The sequence below is a fragment of the Ruditapes philippinarum genome, unplaced genomic scaffold, assembly GCF_026571515.1.
Source record: "Ruditapes philippinarum isolate M1 unplaced genomic scaffold, ASM2657151v2 ctg5296_1_1_1_1, whole genome shotgun sequence".
NCBI lineage: Eukaryota > Metazoa > Mollusca > Bivalvia > Venerida > Veneridae > Ruditapes > Ruditapes philippinarum.
This window is the reverse complement of record NW_026857573.1, coordinates 168,253-187,997: the sequence shown is the minus strand read 5'-3', so window position 1 is coordinate 187,997 and position 19,745 is coordinate 168,253. Positions and strand designations below refer to the sequence as shown.

Genomic DNA, 19,745 nt, shown 5'->3' with positions numbered 1-19,745 from the left:
GGCATTGCTAGGGATTACAATATCATTTTTTTCCCACAGGAAATTAAAATTCTATCAATATTAACGATAATATCAAAAAAATATACAGGTCTATATATCCAAGATATACCCCCTACATATTATAAGTTTATTTATATTATATAGGGGGTATTTTGTATCATTATTATTGGTTATTTGATAGAATTTCATATATAACAATTAATAAAAATGACCTACTTAAAGTTTTTCAGAGTGCAATTAATTGTTTGAATATAGCATTTCATTTGCTGCAAAATTCTCCAGTTCGTTATTTATTATCATAACGCGACACGATTGACCATTTCGTTTAACTAAAACTACTTCTATAAATAGATTTTCGGACTTTCACAATGTTAAGGTCATCATTCTATTTATAGGTACAGCAGTAACATACATAATATCCTACATGATTAATGAAAAAAAAAAGAACGAGGAGCGCGATGTTTTGACGGATAAGATAATTTCATTTGAATATGTTTGCATTGCGAACTTCTCCAGTTCGCTATTCATTGTACATATCGCGACATTTCATTTTTGATAATCAAACACCATAATACAAATCGGAATGATCGGCTTTTATGACAGACGAAAAGGCCCGAGAAGTTGCAATTGCCCTTTCACAAAATCTTATTTCATTTCATAAGGGGCGTCGCGCTTCGGCGCGGACGCCAATAAATCATACACTTGAACAAAACAGGTCCCATCTTATAGTAAGTGGTTACTTTGACAATAGGCTTATTACAGATAACAGATTTAGGTCTTCTGCTGTGGAACTACAATTTCAAGAGTATACATATTCGATATGTGATATCGCCAAGTAGACCTCTACAAAATATGATAAAATAAAACTTGCCTCTAGATCACTTACATTCTAGTACAGGGGAAATGAGTAAACATCTGATATTTAGATAATACAATACAAAATGCTTTGAAAATTGGCATGTTGCATTCCCTGTCATACCTTCATTAATTTTTTATTGATAAAGTTTTATTGACAAAAATGACTCTGCTTTGATGAATAATGACCATTTCTAACAATGAAGCAAAGATAAGCGATCCAAAGCGGTCAATTAAAAGTATTTTTGAATAAAATTGATTTATATTGATACAAAGAATGTGGTTATCTTTAAGGTTTATAACGCTGAAACCGGGAGATTTGTTTTTAACTGACTTCCCACCAGGTGTTGGTTATTGCAGAACACCATCAGAATCACCGATTTACCATTTTAACTGTGTTGAAAAAAAATTCACAAATTCTAATTTAAGTTACAGTCTATCGACTCACTGCTAAGTGGTCTTTAAGCTAATATATGTATATTATAGCAATGTACACGTTTTGGAATCATTCACTTTTTCATATTTTATTTCCAGATTGGGGATGTTGTCGAAGTTGCTATTGAAAATATCGGAACCATTGCCACAAAAATTATTTGAGTTTGCCATTGGGAATGGTTATAATTTCAATAAAGTTGGTGATTATCACACGAAGGTGTTTTTTCTTACCATGTTATGATATATAGATGAAAACATTTTCACACTAACATTTGTCAAGAACTGCATACATTTTAGGGCAAACTCAGACAAAGAACGGTAAATGATTAATACCTATGTATTCGATGTTTATCAGGAAATGTAAAAATAGCCCAATTATGACTTATTTGAGGTTTACAGATGCATTTTTGTATGTTTTTCTCTCTCTTCATTTGTACGGGGTTGTCACCACTTCATTAGCTGCTCCTTTGCAGCTACGATAAATTCTTTTTTCCGCCCACGGAATACGACTGCATTCACGTTATTCTTGTCAACTAGATTGCAATGAACCTGTTCATCTCTACGTTTACTGTGCAAGTACTCTTTTATCTTAACATTATGGTAAAAATTCTTTGGTTGTACATATTCGTCAGTGTGAAGGTTCTTTATATCATTTTCCAGCTCTTCCATTTCATACTTGACTTTTAGAAATTCCTCATATCCACACCTGACGTCGACGATCATCGGTTCTGACTCGGTGAACGCACGTATTGTTACTGTTTTAAACTTCCTCCTTAAATCATACAACTCCTTGTTGAATAAAAAGTAAGCAATTCTTGCATGTTCTCCTCTAAGTCTCCATTCCACATTTTTCTCAACGAGTCTTTGTGTAATTCCAATGTCGGGCGTCTTCTCGTTCAGTTTCTCAAGGCTTTGTACAGCCAAATCGAGAATTTCTTGTTGTTGACCGTATATCTTCATGTTATCATCAACGCCAGCTACTTTTAATCCATATGTGTTTTCGATCACGCTCTTCAGGCGAGATTTCCCTCCGGTCAGTTTCTTCCATTTCTGTAGCAGGTACTTTGGAATCTTCACCGATACATGAGGTATTCTGAGAGAGCTCTGAATAAAATAATGTACGGTATCTGTTGTATATTTATATTGCTATTTAATATGTACTTGATATTGCAAAATTTGTGATCAAAATAACAAAGTATGGAAAATGATACTGTTAACAAACCAGTGATAGAACGGATGGTCAAACATCATATTCAAATCCGATTTTTCCTAAATATCGCAAATCTTATCAATTGCAACTACATATGGAATAGTGCGAAACTTTGCATGCATGTAATAATTAAATTTCCTTTTCTAATGCTGGTTGATTGCACAATTTAAACCTATTATTAACAAACATTATGGGAAATGATATTTTTCGTTTTGAATGAAAACAGAAATACACAGGTGATTATGGCAAACACAGTTTGATTTGACCGGCCTGTCCATAGAAAACAACAAAAGGTGCTGGAAAAATATAACAGGATTAAGATGAAGTTCTTTAAACAGCTTTCCAGGAGGCAGTTCAGTTAAAGATAGAAACTTATTTATACAGAAAATGGTGGCCAAACGATTGAATAAAGCCTGGTATTTGCATTTCACCGTTTTACAAACGATTCAAGTGTATTAATGTGTTACTAAATGACAATAATCGGGTAACTGGTAGAACTTTAGACGCTGAACTTAAAATCGTCAAGTCATTAAGGAATGTATGATTTGTTAAAATAGTAGGCAGATCAAACTTACATTATTCATTATTTTACCAAAGATTACTAAAAATACCTGTTTTCTGACAATACCGAATGGTCTACTTGTGCTGGTTTGTGTATTTTCCATCAGATGACTATCTATAACTTGCATACACCGTAGTTTTAACGAAGTTACCGGCGTTTTCTCCCTGGTTGTGTCTGAACATATTGGGCATCGTAATCCGTCATTTCGTGAAGCTGATTTTGTTACGCAATGTTGACATAGTACATGCTTACATTCTAGAAAGATTGGTCGTGTTGAATCTCTTTTACACGATGAACATTCTAAATGAAGCGTTAAAATGATGTTAATAATTGCATGATATTAGATTGCTTGGTAATCATCGATTGAATTTGCATTATTAAGCTAAAATGTTTTGCGCTACATCTGGTTATTGAGTAATGAATAATAAATGCGATATTATATGGTAGTATGAAATTGTCACTTAATCAACAATCATTAGTATTAGTTTAATCGATATATTGGATGCAGCTGACTTTCCCAAATGATATAATGTACAGAAATATCGTTCAATTTCATTGCGGCTTAGTTGATATGATAATGAACGTAATTTGTTGCACTGACCAGGAAAAAAAATGTTACTGTTAGGTTGGCAACATGGTGTTTAGTACAAACATATTTGTGTTAATATTTCAACAGCTTCCTCATACAGGAGAATATACTTACTTAATCACTTACTTTTGTTTGTTGTTACGGCGCACCAACACAGTTTAGGTCATATGGCGCCGAAATAGGAATTTGATGATTTCAGCTAATCTCGGGTGTTACAAAGCAACACCAGAGATCAAAAACACCTCACCTGCTGGAGATAAGAGGTACATAGACTCCAATATTCGAACCCATTTAGTCTCTCCTGACGATGACGCATGTATGAACGGTGGCTGCTATTCTGATGCCTAAATCTGTAAAGGCAACCCTTGAGCCACAAGAGGATAGAATATATTCAAGAATAAAATCAAATTGGTAATCAAATTTTTATCTGTAAAGCGGCTTTTGCTCACAGTTTAAGACTTTTACCAATCGATTGTTCGGACATTACTGTTTTTTATTTTCTGCTATGTTGTAAATATCCGGAAATTCGTCATATTTCTTTAAAACAAAGTTGTAATATTGTTATAATTATAAAGTTTACCTTTACAGAACAAACTGAGGAATTCCTGTTTCACGTTGTTCACAGTTTTGTCGTCAGTCCCTTGTATTACAAGCTTCAAAACGCTGTCTGTCTTTTCCATGTGACATAATACGTCATCATTATTTTCTTTCATTAGTACATACAGCTTCATTCGGAATTCATCATGTTTCGGTCGAAATACTTCAGCTTTTCTAAGGGTTTCCACCTCGTCTTTAAATCCCTCGATTTCACAATTAACGGCATAATAGTTGTCAAAACTTGATGCTATAGTTAATTCTATGTTTGCGTTGAAACCAAAATGCGGTTCTACTTCGGAAGCTGTATTTTTTATCAAAATTAGACTTGTCACTTCTTCTCGAGAGATGTAACTGGCTGCACTGCTGTTTCAGAATTATGTTTTTTCAAGACGCTCAAGTCATATGTGTCAATCAAAGTTTCAAGTTGCCTTTTAAGTAGTTTTGTTATAGCATATGGCATGAAAACCTTGAAGCGTCCACTCTATCAAACCATAACTGACTCTTTTCGTGACTGGTTTTGTACCCGCGATTACTGTGTCAATAGCCAGTTCAAGAACGTCACCAGACGGTGCCCGTATTTCAAGATTATCTGTATCATATAAGAGACTCACTTGCAAACCAAGCTCGTTGGATAGGTCTGTAGATAATTGTTCTATATCTACTTCTCGCTCTTGCATGAGTCTATTTATAACCGACTTGTTAAGAATTTCTCCCTCTGGCCACTGAATAAATAAATAAATAAAAATAAAATGAAACTTTTTCAAATAAAGCATACCATAGTTGAACCATTAGCATTCCTCTTCTCTCTATAGCCATTTGCAAATTTACAGGGTTTTTCCTTCAAATAGATGTGTTACATAAAACCAGTTTTATATTTTTACGCTGAAAGAAAATCTGGGTTCCCCGATGGTTTAAGCAATGTTTCTTAAAAATATATATTTTAAAGCTGAGTTCTGTTTTACAAATATATTGTGCTTTTGAAAAATACGATTTTTGTTGCAACAATTTGTTTTAAATATTTCATTTAGCTGCTACGTGCATTCTATTTATTGTTGTTGAAATCAATCTACTTACACATTTTTCAATTGATTTACAGTGAGTCCTGGTCCCTCCAATGCGATTATGAATTTCCAGACAAGAATCACATAGCTTCTGTTTGCATTTCTTGCAAAACATTACCGTGTCTACATCCTTAGTTAAATGACAAGCATCACAGTCGACTGGGCGGATCCGCTCAGGAGTTATTGTTTCGCTAGATGGTGTTGGATTTCTAGTGTTCAACATTGAAATATCCCCTGATTTAGCTTTGTCTGCGTTATTCATATTGTGATTATTACTCGTAATATTGAACTGACTCTCTTTTGGTTCAAGTGTTTCTTTTCCAGTTGGACTGAATGTTGTATCCATTATTTCAAATTCCGTTCGTTTAGGTCCTTTCCGGCTAATTGTTGCCATTTTTGCACGTTTATACTTACATATTAATAAATGTTCAAAGCGTCATTAATACATGTAGTTTTGAAATATCCTTTACATTTAACAAGCCTACGATATATTCAATTACCTACTTGTATATATGTTTTCGGTGCTTGATTGACTATTGTTATAGACAAAAGAAAAATTGAAATCGATATTTTAAGTATATTTTAAGTCAATATTTCTAATTATATTGCCCCTATATGATTGAATATAAAACGTGTAGCATGAATATAATAATAAACCATTATAATACACAAGAAAATGCATTATGACATATTTGGGATAGGTCATCTTTTTTAAATAGGATTCACTACTAAATTTTTAATTTTTCCCCCTAAGGGCAGGGCTTTTTGTCGCAAGGGGTTTTGGGGCCAGAGATTGGTAAATTTTTTAAATTTGGGTTTGTTTGCTTAAAAAGAATTTAAAAAAAAATGAAGAATGATGCTTTACAAAAGTGTTTTGTTTTTTTCAAAATTAAAGGGGTTTTAAATTAAAAAAAAACCCTTTTTTCAGGGTTCTCTGTTGTATTGTCACCACTCAGCAAAAAACAGAAGCCGCTACCCCCTTTCCTTTGATTTAAAATAAAGAAATATTTTTTTAGAATTTTAAAATGTATATGAAAAGTTTATATATTTTTATATAAAATTTAATTTAATGTTTCATATTTATAACCGTAAAATTTTAAAAAAATTGAAAAAAAATGTGTCTTTTTTGCCATTTTTACCCCTTTTCCCAATTCAGGTACATATGTATATCTTTAACTACAAAATTTTATAATAATATCACTCGAGCATGCAAGAGATACATTGAATAGTGCGGTCGATAAAATAAAATCTTGGAAACTACAAAATAAACGGATTTCAGCAGCTCTAGTCCCTTTACACATACACATGCAGTATATTTAGCATTTCTCAATCATAGAAAAATAAACACATGGGAGGGTTTTTTTACCACGACAACTAAAGGCTTACTGGCCGAACGCGTCATTTAGTAAATCATTTCCACATTTTTTAAACTTTGTATGCCAAACACAGAGCCTTAAATTTTAGAAAATCTGGTGTGTATAAAAATATTGTGTAATATTCAAGTCCCATATCTGCAATCTGCGGAAAATATAACGTTGTAAAAACTATCGTGGCTTATTTATATCACTTTTGTCACGAGGACCAAATTGACTTTTTTGTGTTTTATCGCGTGACTTGTTCAAATTCAAGAAGGCAACAAGACCGAAATGCTAATACGAATCAAAGGGCTTCAGCTCTATGGTATTTTCTGATCTTTTGTAATCTAAATCATACTGACTATCTGTATGTACTTTCCTATATAAGTTTTATTTTATATATACTATATAATTCATCTTACGCAGCGACAGCGTTTTTTGATTTTTCTTCTATAACAGTTTGAGATTGATACATATGGAATTTTGCATGAAAAAAAATAGAATTGCCCCGACTAGGATTTGAACCATAGGCCTCTCACACTCTCAACGAGACCGCTTATCTCTGCACCACGGCGAAGTAATACATATGTACCTTGAATAAAAAACGAATACATTATGTAATTCTAAATTGAGAATTTCCATTTCGTGTTTGCAATCCTTATTAATTTCGAGGTATTTTGTTCACGATAAACCTGTTGTTTAACACTGATGAAAATAATTTAGCGAAAATATTCTCGCCAAAACAGTCCGACATGTATATATTCCGCTTAATATATACTCGGCAGTCAGATTTATTTGTGTACTACGCTCTGGAGTATTCATTAATCGACATAGCTAAAAATAGCATTTTCATTGATTAAAATGATATTCATGATAATCCGAAGCTTTACGGAAATAGCCGAACATTTTTCATTGGATAAAAAAAGATATTTCATCCGCGAAATTTGTGATTGTAACCTCATATTTCTATAGGCCTTTCTAAACTTTTAATGCACTGTAATTCGTTAAATGCCTACATTAAAAATTATTCTTTCTTTTAAATTGCTGGTTTTTAAGCAGTTTTGAGTGAGAACTACTTTGCGTTGTTAGGACTGTTAGGATATTTTGTGTTAGACCGTGGATGTTAGCTATGTATTTACTGATCTTACGATCAGAAAATACAAAAACGACACTGAAACAGCGGTAAAACGTCATGTCTTACCTTGCTTTTTTGCAAGGCGAAAAAAGGTCAAAACACCAGCTGACTTTTAACAACCTATTGCATATTCAGACGATCTAATGTCATATTTCTCCTTTCGTTAGTGCCGCTAGACAACCAGTCTAAAATCATCGGGTTTTTTTTGTTTTCCCTGTCCTTTGAACCCCAACTGCTGACAAAAAATTCCATTTTTTGGATGGCGTTTTTTTTCTTTCTTCTCCCCTTTGCTGCGTGTTTTAAACCCCAAGACTTAAAACCCCTTTAAATTAAGACCTTTTTTCAGAATTTATCGTAGTTAACCTTAAAATAAAAAATAGGAATTTCATTAATAAATATGAAGAGGGTTTTTTAACATTTTTAAATTTTAAACAAAATTTTACTTTTTTCTGTTGAAATTTGTTCAAAACAACTAGAATCTGTTTTTGAACGGTCTTAAAAGAAAAGGGTGGGAAAAAAAAGCTTAAATTGCATTTGAGATAAATTTTTTTGTGCCATAAATGGGAAAATTCACCTGTTTTTGTCATATCGCGGGCCCTTTTTTTGGGTTGGGGGAAATATGAAAAAAAACCCTATAGTAACCGTTTAGCTAGGTAACTTTTACGATTTGTCAAATTCCAATGAAAGCATGTCGGCAAATGTTCAACACTATTATTACAAAGTTAGTATACCGGTTTTAAATCCATAAATGATTGATATTAATCTTGTTATAAATGCTGCAATACGCAACCTGTGTCCGAGCAAAATTGCCAATAGCTTATTTTCAATGCGAATTTAATTTCTCTGGTTTCAAATATAATGCATTGATAAATGCTATATTCGATCGGTCATAAAAATATTCAAAAATCAAGGTAGACTACATACAAGACTTAAAATAGTTTGCTTAAATATTTAATTGAATAGAATGCCATTAAACCAGTGGTAATTAATGCTGTATAAAATTACATTGTGCGGACTGGCTGGGTATATCTTATATTGGATCATGTGATCTCAGCAGTTGTTTCCCGATGAATACATAGAGCCATTGACTTTAGAGCCAGGGTGTTATATACGTTGACAAGATAATTTCTGAAAATTATTGTACAGATATAAACAGTCATGTATTTTTGCAACAAAGAGGTGGGGAGGAGAAAGGAAGTATCATGTGTAAAGTGATAAATTTAGTTTCATTTGAAATACAGCTACCGTTTTATAGTGTAAATTGTTGACAGTATTTCTATATGGTGATGAACTTTTCATTACTCAGTGGGAATGTCTCCTCAAACCAGGTAGAATGTACGACGCCAACTTGGGGTTACAGTTATTTAGCAGGGCAAGTGATTGGATATTGTTTAGCATTCGTTCCTGTAGTTGATATATCTATAAATATTATAACATTAGCGTACACTGTACGTGCACCGAAATTAAAAGCTAACACCCGGTTGTTTCTATGTTCGTTGATGATCTGTAACACATTCACCGGAGTTTTCGTACTTCCGGTCAAGTTATTTGGATTAATTTCTGTTAAGATACACGTTCGTGACCAATTAAAGCTCTTACTATGTGATGTCGGCAACAGTTTTGATGTCATGACCCGCACAAGCTCTATATTTCACATTTCCATGTTGGTTTTCGAAGCATATCTTTCAATATGTCGACCTTTTAGACGATGTTACTGGTTAAACCGGAAGTTCAATACGATTCTATTCATCGGATGTTGGATAATTCCAGTTATTTTGTCTTTTTGTTTTATTCTTCCGAAGTTTCATCTCAAAGGGATTGAACAACAAATGGAATGTTTATTTCAACGAACAAAAATGTGCCAATTTATTTTAAATAAGCCATACGCCTTTGCAACAACAGGTATATGTTATATTGTACCGACAGCGTTCATTTTGATTTGCAATGCATGTACAAAGTCATCTGTTAAAAAACGGGAACAAATGTTTCATAAACTTGTACAAATCAACACGAAAAGACGTAGTTTTAACAGGAGGCATTTTGGGACAAAATTGGCGCGCATAATACTTTTGTTTATCATATTCGTATATTTTCTGCTGGCTCCCTTTCTACATTATTACTTTTACAGATCCTCTAACATCTTACAGGGTACCAACCTACATGTGGTTGCTTGTTTCTTGGATAGGGTACTCAAACTCTATTATACTTCCAATAATATATCTCAAATTAACCAAAGTTTTGACATTTTAGTAAACAAATGGCATTTTGACCATGCAAATGTTTTGCAATGAAAACGTGCTTTTATGTAATTGTACGCTTCAAGATAGTGGCTACATTTTTCACAAATAATTGAATATTAAACATGTGTTCATTTTAACACATAAATAACTTGTAAACCTTTTTTATTTCCAATATTTAGAAAGAAAGAAAGTCAACAAAACTTACGTGATACTGAGAAATATATTTATCGTAAAGAATAATTAAGCAAAGCTACTAAAATCTTTATGCACTTCTTATGTTAACATATTATGTTTTGTGTTTTAGTTTTTCTACAAAACCATTTCTGTGCGTACGCTATGTGTATTTAGACATGTATAATTTACACATATGAACATATATTATGTATAAATAAGTAAGTAAATTGTTTATTATAGTAGCATAGTTTATATCAAATATATATACTTGATAAGAATACATACAAAAACACCCTGCCCATCGGACCTATAAGTTATCTTATTATATACATGTATGTATACATATATAAACTGTGGACAATACATAGCTTTTCAAACGGAAACATTTCAAAATATATAAATATTTCCCAACCATAAATTTGATAATTTCCATGGAAACAGGCTAATTGTAATAGAACTATACAACTGAAATCATATGGTTGTCCATGATCACTAGGTTTTCTGATCGCTATCAATTTTTTTCTATTTTATTTACTTTTACTAAATACTTGATCATCCTATCAAAACGTAACAGTACTTGTATGAGCTGGAAACTTACTATTTATTTAAGCATCCTATCGTAATATGTAAACGGACACGTGTATATAATTTATTTTATTTTCTTCTCAGGTGGGATTATTGTCCTCTGGTAATGTTTTTGGCAATTTTTTGATACGCGTGGTTATACATATATCGGAATGAAACTTTCTAAGCAAAGTGGGTCCGTTTTAATTAACTGAAAGTAAATGTATTGTAATTTACACCTTATTCACGTGTTCCCATATAAACACTTTAACGTGTTACCTTAGAAAGACATTACCAGCAGCAGATCAAGTCACACTCATTTTACCTTCCATGTTTTAATTGTCAAGCAAAACACAAATATTTTGTATTGCTATTATAATATCCATAAAATGATTGATTTGATTAATCGATCCATTAGCCTCTTGATTAAATTTCACGTTTGGCTTTCACAGACATGTGTTAATGCATTGAAATATTCACAACGTTGGTATAAATCCCTCGGGTACCAGAGTGATTTAGCGGTGTTATTTCTTTTACCTGATAACATATTAATAGTAATCTTTTAGAAATATGAAATTCCTGATTTGTATTATTTTTCTATAGGTTAAGGTAATCAGAATAATGCATTATTCATGTAAATCCTGATTTTATCATTTTATATATGTTAAAGTAATCTGAAAAATAAACTAACCTGGAATTTTATTTCTTTTCGTGTTGATAAATCAGACTTTGCAAAAAATGTAATCTTAAAACACCCGTTTCCATGTAGAGACTTTTTAATTTTTGAAAAACAGTCGCATATAATTGAAGGACAGTGGAATGAAAAATTGGAAAAATTAAATTTGGCTTTGAAAATTGTAATTGGTTAATCGGTTTTAAAAAAAAATGCAAAAATGATATACATATAAACATAAACAGTAATAAGTTTTATTGAAATTAAATAACATTTCAGAAATGACAGAAAGTTGACGTGAAATTTATTTCGAAATCTTGAAAAAAATGTTAATTGTTAAATTCTGCTTAAAGTCGGGGGTGGAGGTGATGGTTGTTTACACTTAACTGGCTCAGTCAAATCGAGCCTGCAACATTTTCAACTTTACAGTTTTTGGAAGTCCTTGGATTTTATTTTACTCTATTTTATCCTTCTTTTTATTTGGACAATACCATTCATCAACTATTGGACAATTTTCCAAATACGTATTGACTAAATAACAAACAGTGTAGACAATAACAAGACAACAGGTTTGTCGTCATAGAAAACAATATAAATTGTGTGTCCTTTTAAATTTGTGAATTTTTGCTGGAACAGAAAGCTAGATCGGAGATTTGAAATAATGGTTAAACTGTTAATTTGAAAATTGCATTTTAATGTTGGAACAATTCAAATCAAACATCGCAAATATATCAAGAAAGAACTTTGTATTCAATAGCAGCAACATAGATTGTGCATTATTGGTGCGTCCATCTGTATCAATATGTCCTCTGCAGAAGACTGTTCCGTGCATGACCAATATTCTATAAAAGATTAAAACAAATCACGTTTTTCATGTTTGAAAAATAATCTGCCAATACCGACGCTCTTTAAAAAGTGAAATAAAGAAAATTGGGAACATAATCCTGCTGTTTGTAAAAAGTAGAAGCAAAAATGGAAGAAAAATATGTCAAGCACATTTCGTTACCTTAGTGCAGAAACGGGTTAACCCTTTATATAATTTTATAGGTGTTAACTCATTATGGCATTATTGTGATGACTTTATTGAGAGCAATAACGCACCAAAAATATGATTAACAAAACCGTCGGTAACAGTTAAATAGTATGAACTAGTTCATATTTCTGAAACACAAAACAGAAACTACGATTCCCTGACTAAAAACCCCTTCTGTTGATTGAACACTATTCAGATAATGCAAAAGCCAAGAAACGGACGTTTGATGTTTCATGTTTAATCAAGAAAAAGTCCATGTTCATATTAAAAATTTATTCCTAGAAATAAAATCATTTATAAATTCTGTATTCAAACTCTCCCATGTAACGAAGGTCCAGCGGAGCATCCACTTGGAGAACAACTTCTCGTTCAGATGTTGGTTGCAGACACGCATAGGTTTCTGAAAGACATGCTTAAAAGGGTTAAAACAAGTGTGGTCTGTTTGTGACTGTTCTTGTGTGAAAGATATCAATTTATATTCTTTATTGTTAGAAACAACATAATGAATCATATCTTCGTAGAAACATGATATAATCTATATTTGTAGAAACAATAATATTTAACATAAATTCATAGAAAAAAAACACTTTATATATAAAATATATTCGTAGAGGCAAAACTGTAAAAATGTACAAGTGTACAAAATATAATTTGAAATAGTCTTCACATGCATTCGTAAAACAAGATTTCTTTATGTGACATTATATAAAATATTTAAACAACATTCTTTTACACACAGTCATAGAATTACCACTATATAAAACACACATTCATAGACACAACATTTTATAACATATATTTGTAAAAATCAAAATGACATACATCCATGTACCCATAGAAACAAGATTACATAACACATATTCGAAGAAACACTATAACTTCATTCATATATCTGTCAACTCAACTTTAAATCACTCAGCTTTATATAAAAAATCCCGAGGGACTTTGAATTGGTCATTTTAGGAAGCTATCCAGCAAATTTATAGAGGGTCAATAGTTTGTACCTGCTTGTGTCACAAAAGTAAAAAGAAAATAAGCATAGACAAGTAAGATCTTTCTAGAAAATTCGTTATACTTATCTAGGCCGTTGTGACTTTAAACTCAACAAATATTTGTAGTAAAACGACAAGTAACCATTATTAGTAAAACACAACATAAGGTAGGGTAACTTATGTTCTAATTTACAATATTGTATAACATAAACAATGGCCATGTACTAGTATATACAATAAAATCTATAAGTAGGACAAATAGTAATAGTCACGAAATTTAATTACCCACATTTATAGTCACAGCAATAAGTGATATAATTTGCTTGACCGATAATAAGGTGTTTTTTATTGACAGCCACATAATTACGAGGGCTTTAATTAATAGCCGCACGTAATCTAGTGACTATACATTTTTAATGTAATTTTGTTGTTTTCAGTGCTTCGGAAGGACCACCCCCTTTTCCAGATTTTTACATGCATTGTCACTGCAATATCAGATGACCTTTAATCACAAATAAAATATATAACAAAAACACGATTATGCTAAGTGAAACAATTACACTTGATATATAAGATTTTTCCTGAATTTGATCTAGACTGATTTTCCCTGATAAAACAAATTATTGAAAAGTAGATTTACCGTAATCAAAAGGTCCTAGACGTTCGTTAGTAGCTTTATCTGTAACATTGAAGAATGTTCCACCTAAGCTGTCCTTTATGCATATTTTCATTTCCATCTAAATACAAAAACGAAATAAAATGTGAAAATATAAAAATGTTTTATTCTTTTACAAGTGAAAAAAGATAAAATTTCAAATTATTTACACGAAAATAAGGACCAGAATAAATATGTTTCTTTTTCCAAATGTTATCTTCTCAAGTCATTTTATCAATGTATGCTAAAAGGTCGTACTGTAAACTGTGGACCTTTTTCTTGATGTATATCTTTGGTATGAATATTGAAAGTTCTTCACATTGACTATAAAACTTAGAATTGACTATATTTACCCCGTGCATATTTTGGAAATGCAGCATGGCGTGACCTTTAGGATAGTCCCAGCGGAATGTCCCATTCTTGCATTTAGCTGGAACGTTTACAGTTGTTGTGAAATTGTTGTAGCTGGGAATGCTACAAAATAGAAACTAATATGAGATCAAAAATTTAGAAAAAGATATAAATGTTAAAAGTATAGGTTTTAGATATAGGATGTCAACATGTTAACTTAATTCAGTAAATATTCTAAAAACTACGTAAAATTGGAGATCCCACGGCTGCAATGAAAAAATTAAGTAGGTGAAAATGAGAAATAATGGTTTACGAATCATGTTAAACAATATCCGAGTGTCAGTACTGAATATTTTGGCATAGGTTATCATTAAGAACACTTATACATATCATCACTGATGTTAAATATCTGGCAATAAATTGAAAAACCACGTTTGTTTCTATTAGGGTTTGCACTATATGCTTAAAACAACAAATTCAGCCAAAATGTGTGGCATTTTATCATATTGAAAATGTACACCATATTTCACTAAAAACGAAAAAATAACCTTTTTATTTAATTTAATTACAAATCGCTTTGCTTGCCACGCAGCTGCAATTGTACAGCGCGCAGTAATAAATTTATTATTAATAGATGCGTCTTGTTTTGCACGCGATGATCGGGCTACATTGTGACTCACGTAAACAACTTTTTAAACGTCTGTACAGCGTTAATGACTTAATTAAAGATATTGGTTTTCAGATTTATTTTCTTAGACCATTTTCTATCATTCTAGATAGTTTTCAAACCAAAATATAACACAAAGTTGTTTTTTATTTATCAGATTTTTTAAACAAAATTGCGAAAGAAGTCCCTTAAAAAATATGAGTTTTGACTCCGCCCACTTTCATATTTATATTTCATATTTTATTTTTTCAAAAATATGAAATATATTTGACTGATATAGCACCATATTTCATGGGTATAATTAAATAAAGCTAAATATATTCCATTGGAACATTAGCTGTTTTTTTTTTGACAAAAGAATGTTATAATTACCTTCAAGCAAAACTTACAAAAACTTACCCGCCAGAATACTTTGGAAATACGTCGCACGGATTATCGTACAAAAACCCGGAAACGGTGAATACACAAAGGTAAAAACAAACAAATTTAATCATCACTGTCCACGGATTATTTTCAAACTCAGTTTAAGACAAAGAATGGTTAGATACGATGTAAACATTATATATGTATACAGATAAGGCAATTTTTATCATAAAAACTGTGACCTTTAAATACTTACTTGTTTTAATCACATTCTAAATATTTTGATTTAAATTAGGACTTTCAGGATATACTTACTAATAGTTACTAATGATTTTCTAAGAACTATATACTCTCTTCGGAAAAAAATTCGTTTACAATTTCATTTCTTTTGACATGTTTGTCACTAAACAGCTTTGTTTGTATTTGCTGTAAACATGTGTGTATGTTTAATGACGAATAAAATTTTGTAATGTATTGTTTTGTAAGAGAATTAACACCGACATAAACCATTAATCAACAACTCGATCCAATCACATTGTGGTTTGATTCCTAAGGGTATTTATATCAAAACATCATGAATGCCTTTATATACTATAGTTGCATTTTAACAGTCTTACTTTAATGTGGGACTGTGTGTTTAATGGTTTTTGAAAAAAAATATCATTCGCCGGCAGGTTTCAAATATTTAAAGTATTCATAATTGCCGATATAAATTATAGCATAGATCGTTAAATATCAGACTCTAATAAGACATTTGACATTCTCATACATTTACAGCAATGATAGGGAAAACGTCATTTTATAACATAATAATATCCACTAAGCTTAATTAGAATGTTCTCTTATGTCTAAAATTTCATATAGTTTCTGAGTTACGATTAAAACTATAATTGAAAATACAGACAAGACATGCAAGTTTGCTAACCGGCAGATTTTTAAACATTCTGCAACCCGGTGGTTAAGGTCGCTATTTTGAGCCTCTTTTCCGTCACTGAACATCTTGTCTGTCACGACTGTGAGTCAGAATTCCACCAGGGTCTTTGTGTTCTTTCATTAACTTTCGGAAGGTCGACGGTTTTCACTCAGGTGCCAGATGCTTGAAATATTGCACTGAAGGGAACATTAGGTTTTCCTCCACAACTAAAGCTAGCAAGTCGCCGTATGACCTGCCCCAGTAGTGTCGGTGTGAATTAAAAGACAGCCAAATGACAAAATTACGGCAAAGTCGTGGCAAAAACATTGGAAGCGCTTATAAATACATAACGAATAACGGTGAAGCTGTATATCTAACATTTATATTCCCTTCTTCATTTGATTTGTACGGTATTTATATCCTTTTTTCGCATTTTATTTTCAATACTGTGTGATTAACCAATTGTCATAGTAATAAAGCATACTTTGAATAATAATTTACATAACAATGATAACAATTAAAAGTAAACAAATAGAATCTTTCAACGCATGTAAACACAAAGAACACACGTCGCGTAGCTATCATTATTTTTTTGTCAAAAAGGGTCTTTGATATCAGCTTACATGAAGCTGATATTACTGTGAAAGACTTTTGCCTAATTTTAAGAATATAATGTATCAGTTGAATTCGTGAAGATAAAATCGTAAAATTCATGAAGTTGAAATCGTCAAATCGTGAATTCAAGAAGCTGAAATAATAAATTTGTAGAGTTGAATTCGTGAAGTCGAAATCGCGAATTCAAGAAGTTGCAATTTTGAATTCGTAAAGTTGAAATCGTGACTTCACGAAGATGAATTTGTGAAGTTTTAATCATGATGCACGAAGTTGAAATCGTGAATTTATGAACTCCGTATGTTGAAAACGTGAATTCACGAAGTTAAAATTTCACAACAATATCGTTAACAACAGTTTACTGTCATTCATACTTTTGGCTTATAAAAGCCGAATTATAAGCAAATAAATATCATATCTTTGAAAAATATAAAATAGATAAGGTACGCACGAAACGACCAAAACTGAAAATGTTACATGCTCAGTTTCATTGAGCCACTTCATGGACGGTAAAGTGCAAGTTACCGTCCACGCCTAACACGATATATAAAAATAGAATGTTTGAACAATGTCAAATAATTAGGAATATCTTGTTTTCATCGCTAAAGCGAAATCGAAATACCTTATCTATTCAGTGTATCCTAGTGTTGAAGAATGACAGGAAAGGCAAAAAGGCAAAAGCGTTGCGGTAGGTAAAAACATGATACTTACACATGTTGTTTATTGGAAGCTTTTTTTTTTAAATGAATGCGGTTTTCAAAGAACCAATGCAAATGCCACCAATAAAGAGCAGTAGTGAACTTGTTTTGAAATTTAAAGTGGTGATGTTCTTTTCAGCAGTTTGAAGGCTTAAAACTTAACATGAGAGAACTCATATTCTTGCAAGCCTCTGAACTGGCAATCGATATTGTCTGCTATATATACGTATATCATTTCTAATTGCCAATTGTCCAGAATTAGAAATCTTAAAATAATAATTTCTTCTTGGCAATTGTCTTTTACTGTCGTATGTTTATAAATATAGCTCTAATTACCTAGCACTTTCTAGAATGGAACACATTTGCTGTAGAAAAAAATAACGATATCTATTAAATATATGAAAGCATTAATAAAACACCTGTGTCCTTTTAAAATATATGTATTTTTGTCTTCTGAAAGCTTGTATTTATTAGAAATGTGTTGGATGTTTTTTTTACCAGTTTCAGGTTTATTGGCATATAAAATACATTTCGCGATTTACAAATATAAAAAGGATGGCAATATTTGCACTTATTTCTGCTCGTAGCATTATAAACAACAAATCTGTTTCTTGGTCACAATAAATTGGGAAACATAACTAGAAGTGATTTTCGGATTTCACGTTATGAGAACAAAGTTTACTTTTTCCTACCACTTTCAATATCAAGAGAATTGCAGTAATATCTTAGATTGTGTATCTCATTATCATCAGTGGTAGTCGATCAAATTATTAACCTTTCCTGTTCAGGGATTTGCTGGCTTGAAAGATTAATAAGAAAGTAAACTATATCCAAATATTCAGCCAATAATATTAGAAATACTATTTTAATAATTCAGAAATGATTTGCAGGTTGTCTTTCGCGGCGATTCGATAATTACCGCAAATCTAAATATGCGGGTGAATATGCGGGCGAACAACGTCTTACGCGACCAATACACAAACATGGTTGTGCCTACTGCTTTGTAGAAATCGGTGATTAAGCAATTTAAATCTATTTATAAAGCATTTACTATCATTATTTGAACGCAGAAAATTTGCATGTTTACTATTTATAGTATGCTTTTTCTGATAATAATTTTTCATTTTTACATTGCCTTTCCCTTTAATATAAAAAATCTCAAAAATCATTTTATTATTTTAACATACAAAATACACATGATTACATTTGCGTTTACTTTTTTGCTTATTATTATTTCTATATAAAATATGCATAGTTCACGTAATTAAAACTATCAATGCGGATATAGTAAAGTATGTCATTTATGACTGTTTTAGATTGTTATGAACAAGGTCTCGAGACCGTGATTCATTAAGAACACGCAAAGTGAAGGTTCTAATTACTATATTAACGTGTGGGACGATTTAGCGGTCGTTATTTTCTTTTTTTTCTTTATACAAAATTGATTAATTATATGAATTTCTAATTCTATATCAAATATGGAATATTTATCATTCATTAGAGTAGAACGACACAATATGGTTAATTCTTCTTTGACTTTTACATCATAAACATTATCAATTTGTGAGTAAAAAGGTTTTTTTTCATGCATAAATGGAGGAGATTTTTTATTGAAATATATTAAAAAACGAAAAAAATACTTTAATTATTTTTGCATAGAAAGTAGTATATTTCCTATGTTATACTTTCAAACTAGAGTAGGGCATGACCTTTAGGATAGTTCCAGCGAATGCTCAATACTGGAACTTTACAGATGTTCAGCAACTTTTCGAAAAGGGTTTGCTTTTAAAAAATAAATTTATTACTAATTACAGAATACATATTGAATTAGATACATTTGTATAGATATGCAATATGGCTAGTTATCTAAACTACAAAGGTGAAAATTTTAGACTCCGTTTGAGTATGGCTATCGTGATATATGCTCGCGGCACTGACTTGAACAAATTTAACTTATAAGAGATGAAATAAGGAGTCACGTTCTTCGTAACCATTCGGACAAAAAATGCAC

At 31.5% G+C, this 19,745-nt stretch overlaps 2 protein-coding genes across 2 annotated transcripts; both read right to left on the bottom strand.

Annotated features, from left to right (window-relative positions):
• Positions 1-1,115: 1,115 nt before the first annotated feature.
• LOC132750204 (uncharacterized) lies at positions 1,116-5,767 on the bottom strand. The gene is made up of 4 exons (XM_060740147.1): positions 5,323-5,767; positions 4,232-4,970; positions 3,112-3,362; positions 1,116-2,394 (listed from the first exon to the last, which is right to left on the bottom strand). Exons 2-4 carry the CDS (start codon positions 4,380-4,382, stop codon positions 1,735-1,737), a joined length of 1,062 nt encoding a protein of 353 aa, XP_060596130.1. The 5' UTR covers positions 4,383-4,970; positions 5,323-5,767; the 3' UTR covers positions 1,116-1,734.
• Positions 5,768-11,690: 5,923 nt separating this feature from the next.
• On the bottom strand, positions 11,691-15,711 carry LOC132750200 (uncharacterized). Its single transcript, XM_060740146.1, has 4 exons — positions 15,548-15,711; positions 14,484-14,604; positions 14,116-14,212; positions 11,691-12,883 (listed from the first exon to the last, which is right to left on the bottom strand). The coding sequence occupies exons 1-4, from the start codon at positions 15,640-15,642 to the stop codon at positions 12,774-12,776; spliced, it is 423 nt and encodes a 140-aa protein (XP_060596129.1). The 5' UTR covers positions 15,643-15,711; the 3' UTR covers positions 11,691-12,773.
• Positions 15,712-19,745: the final 4,034 nt, after the last annotated feature.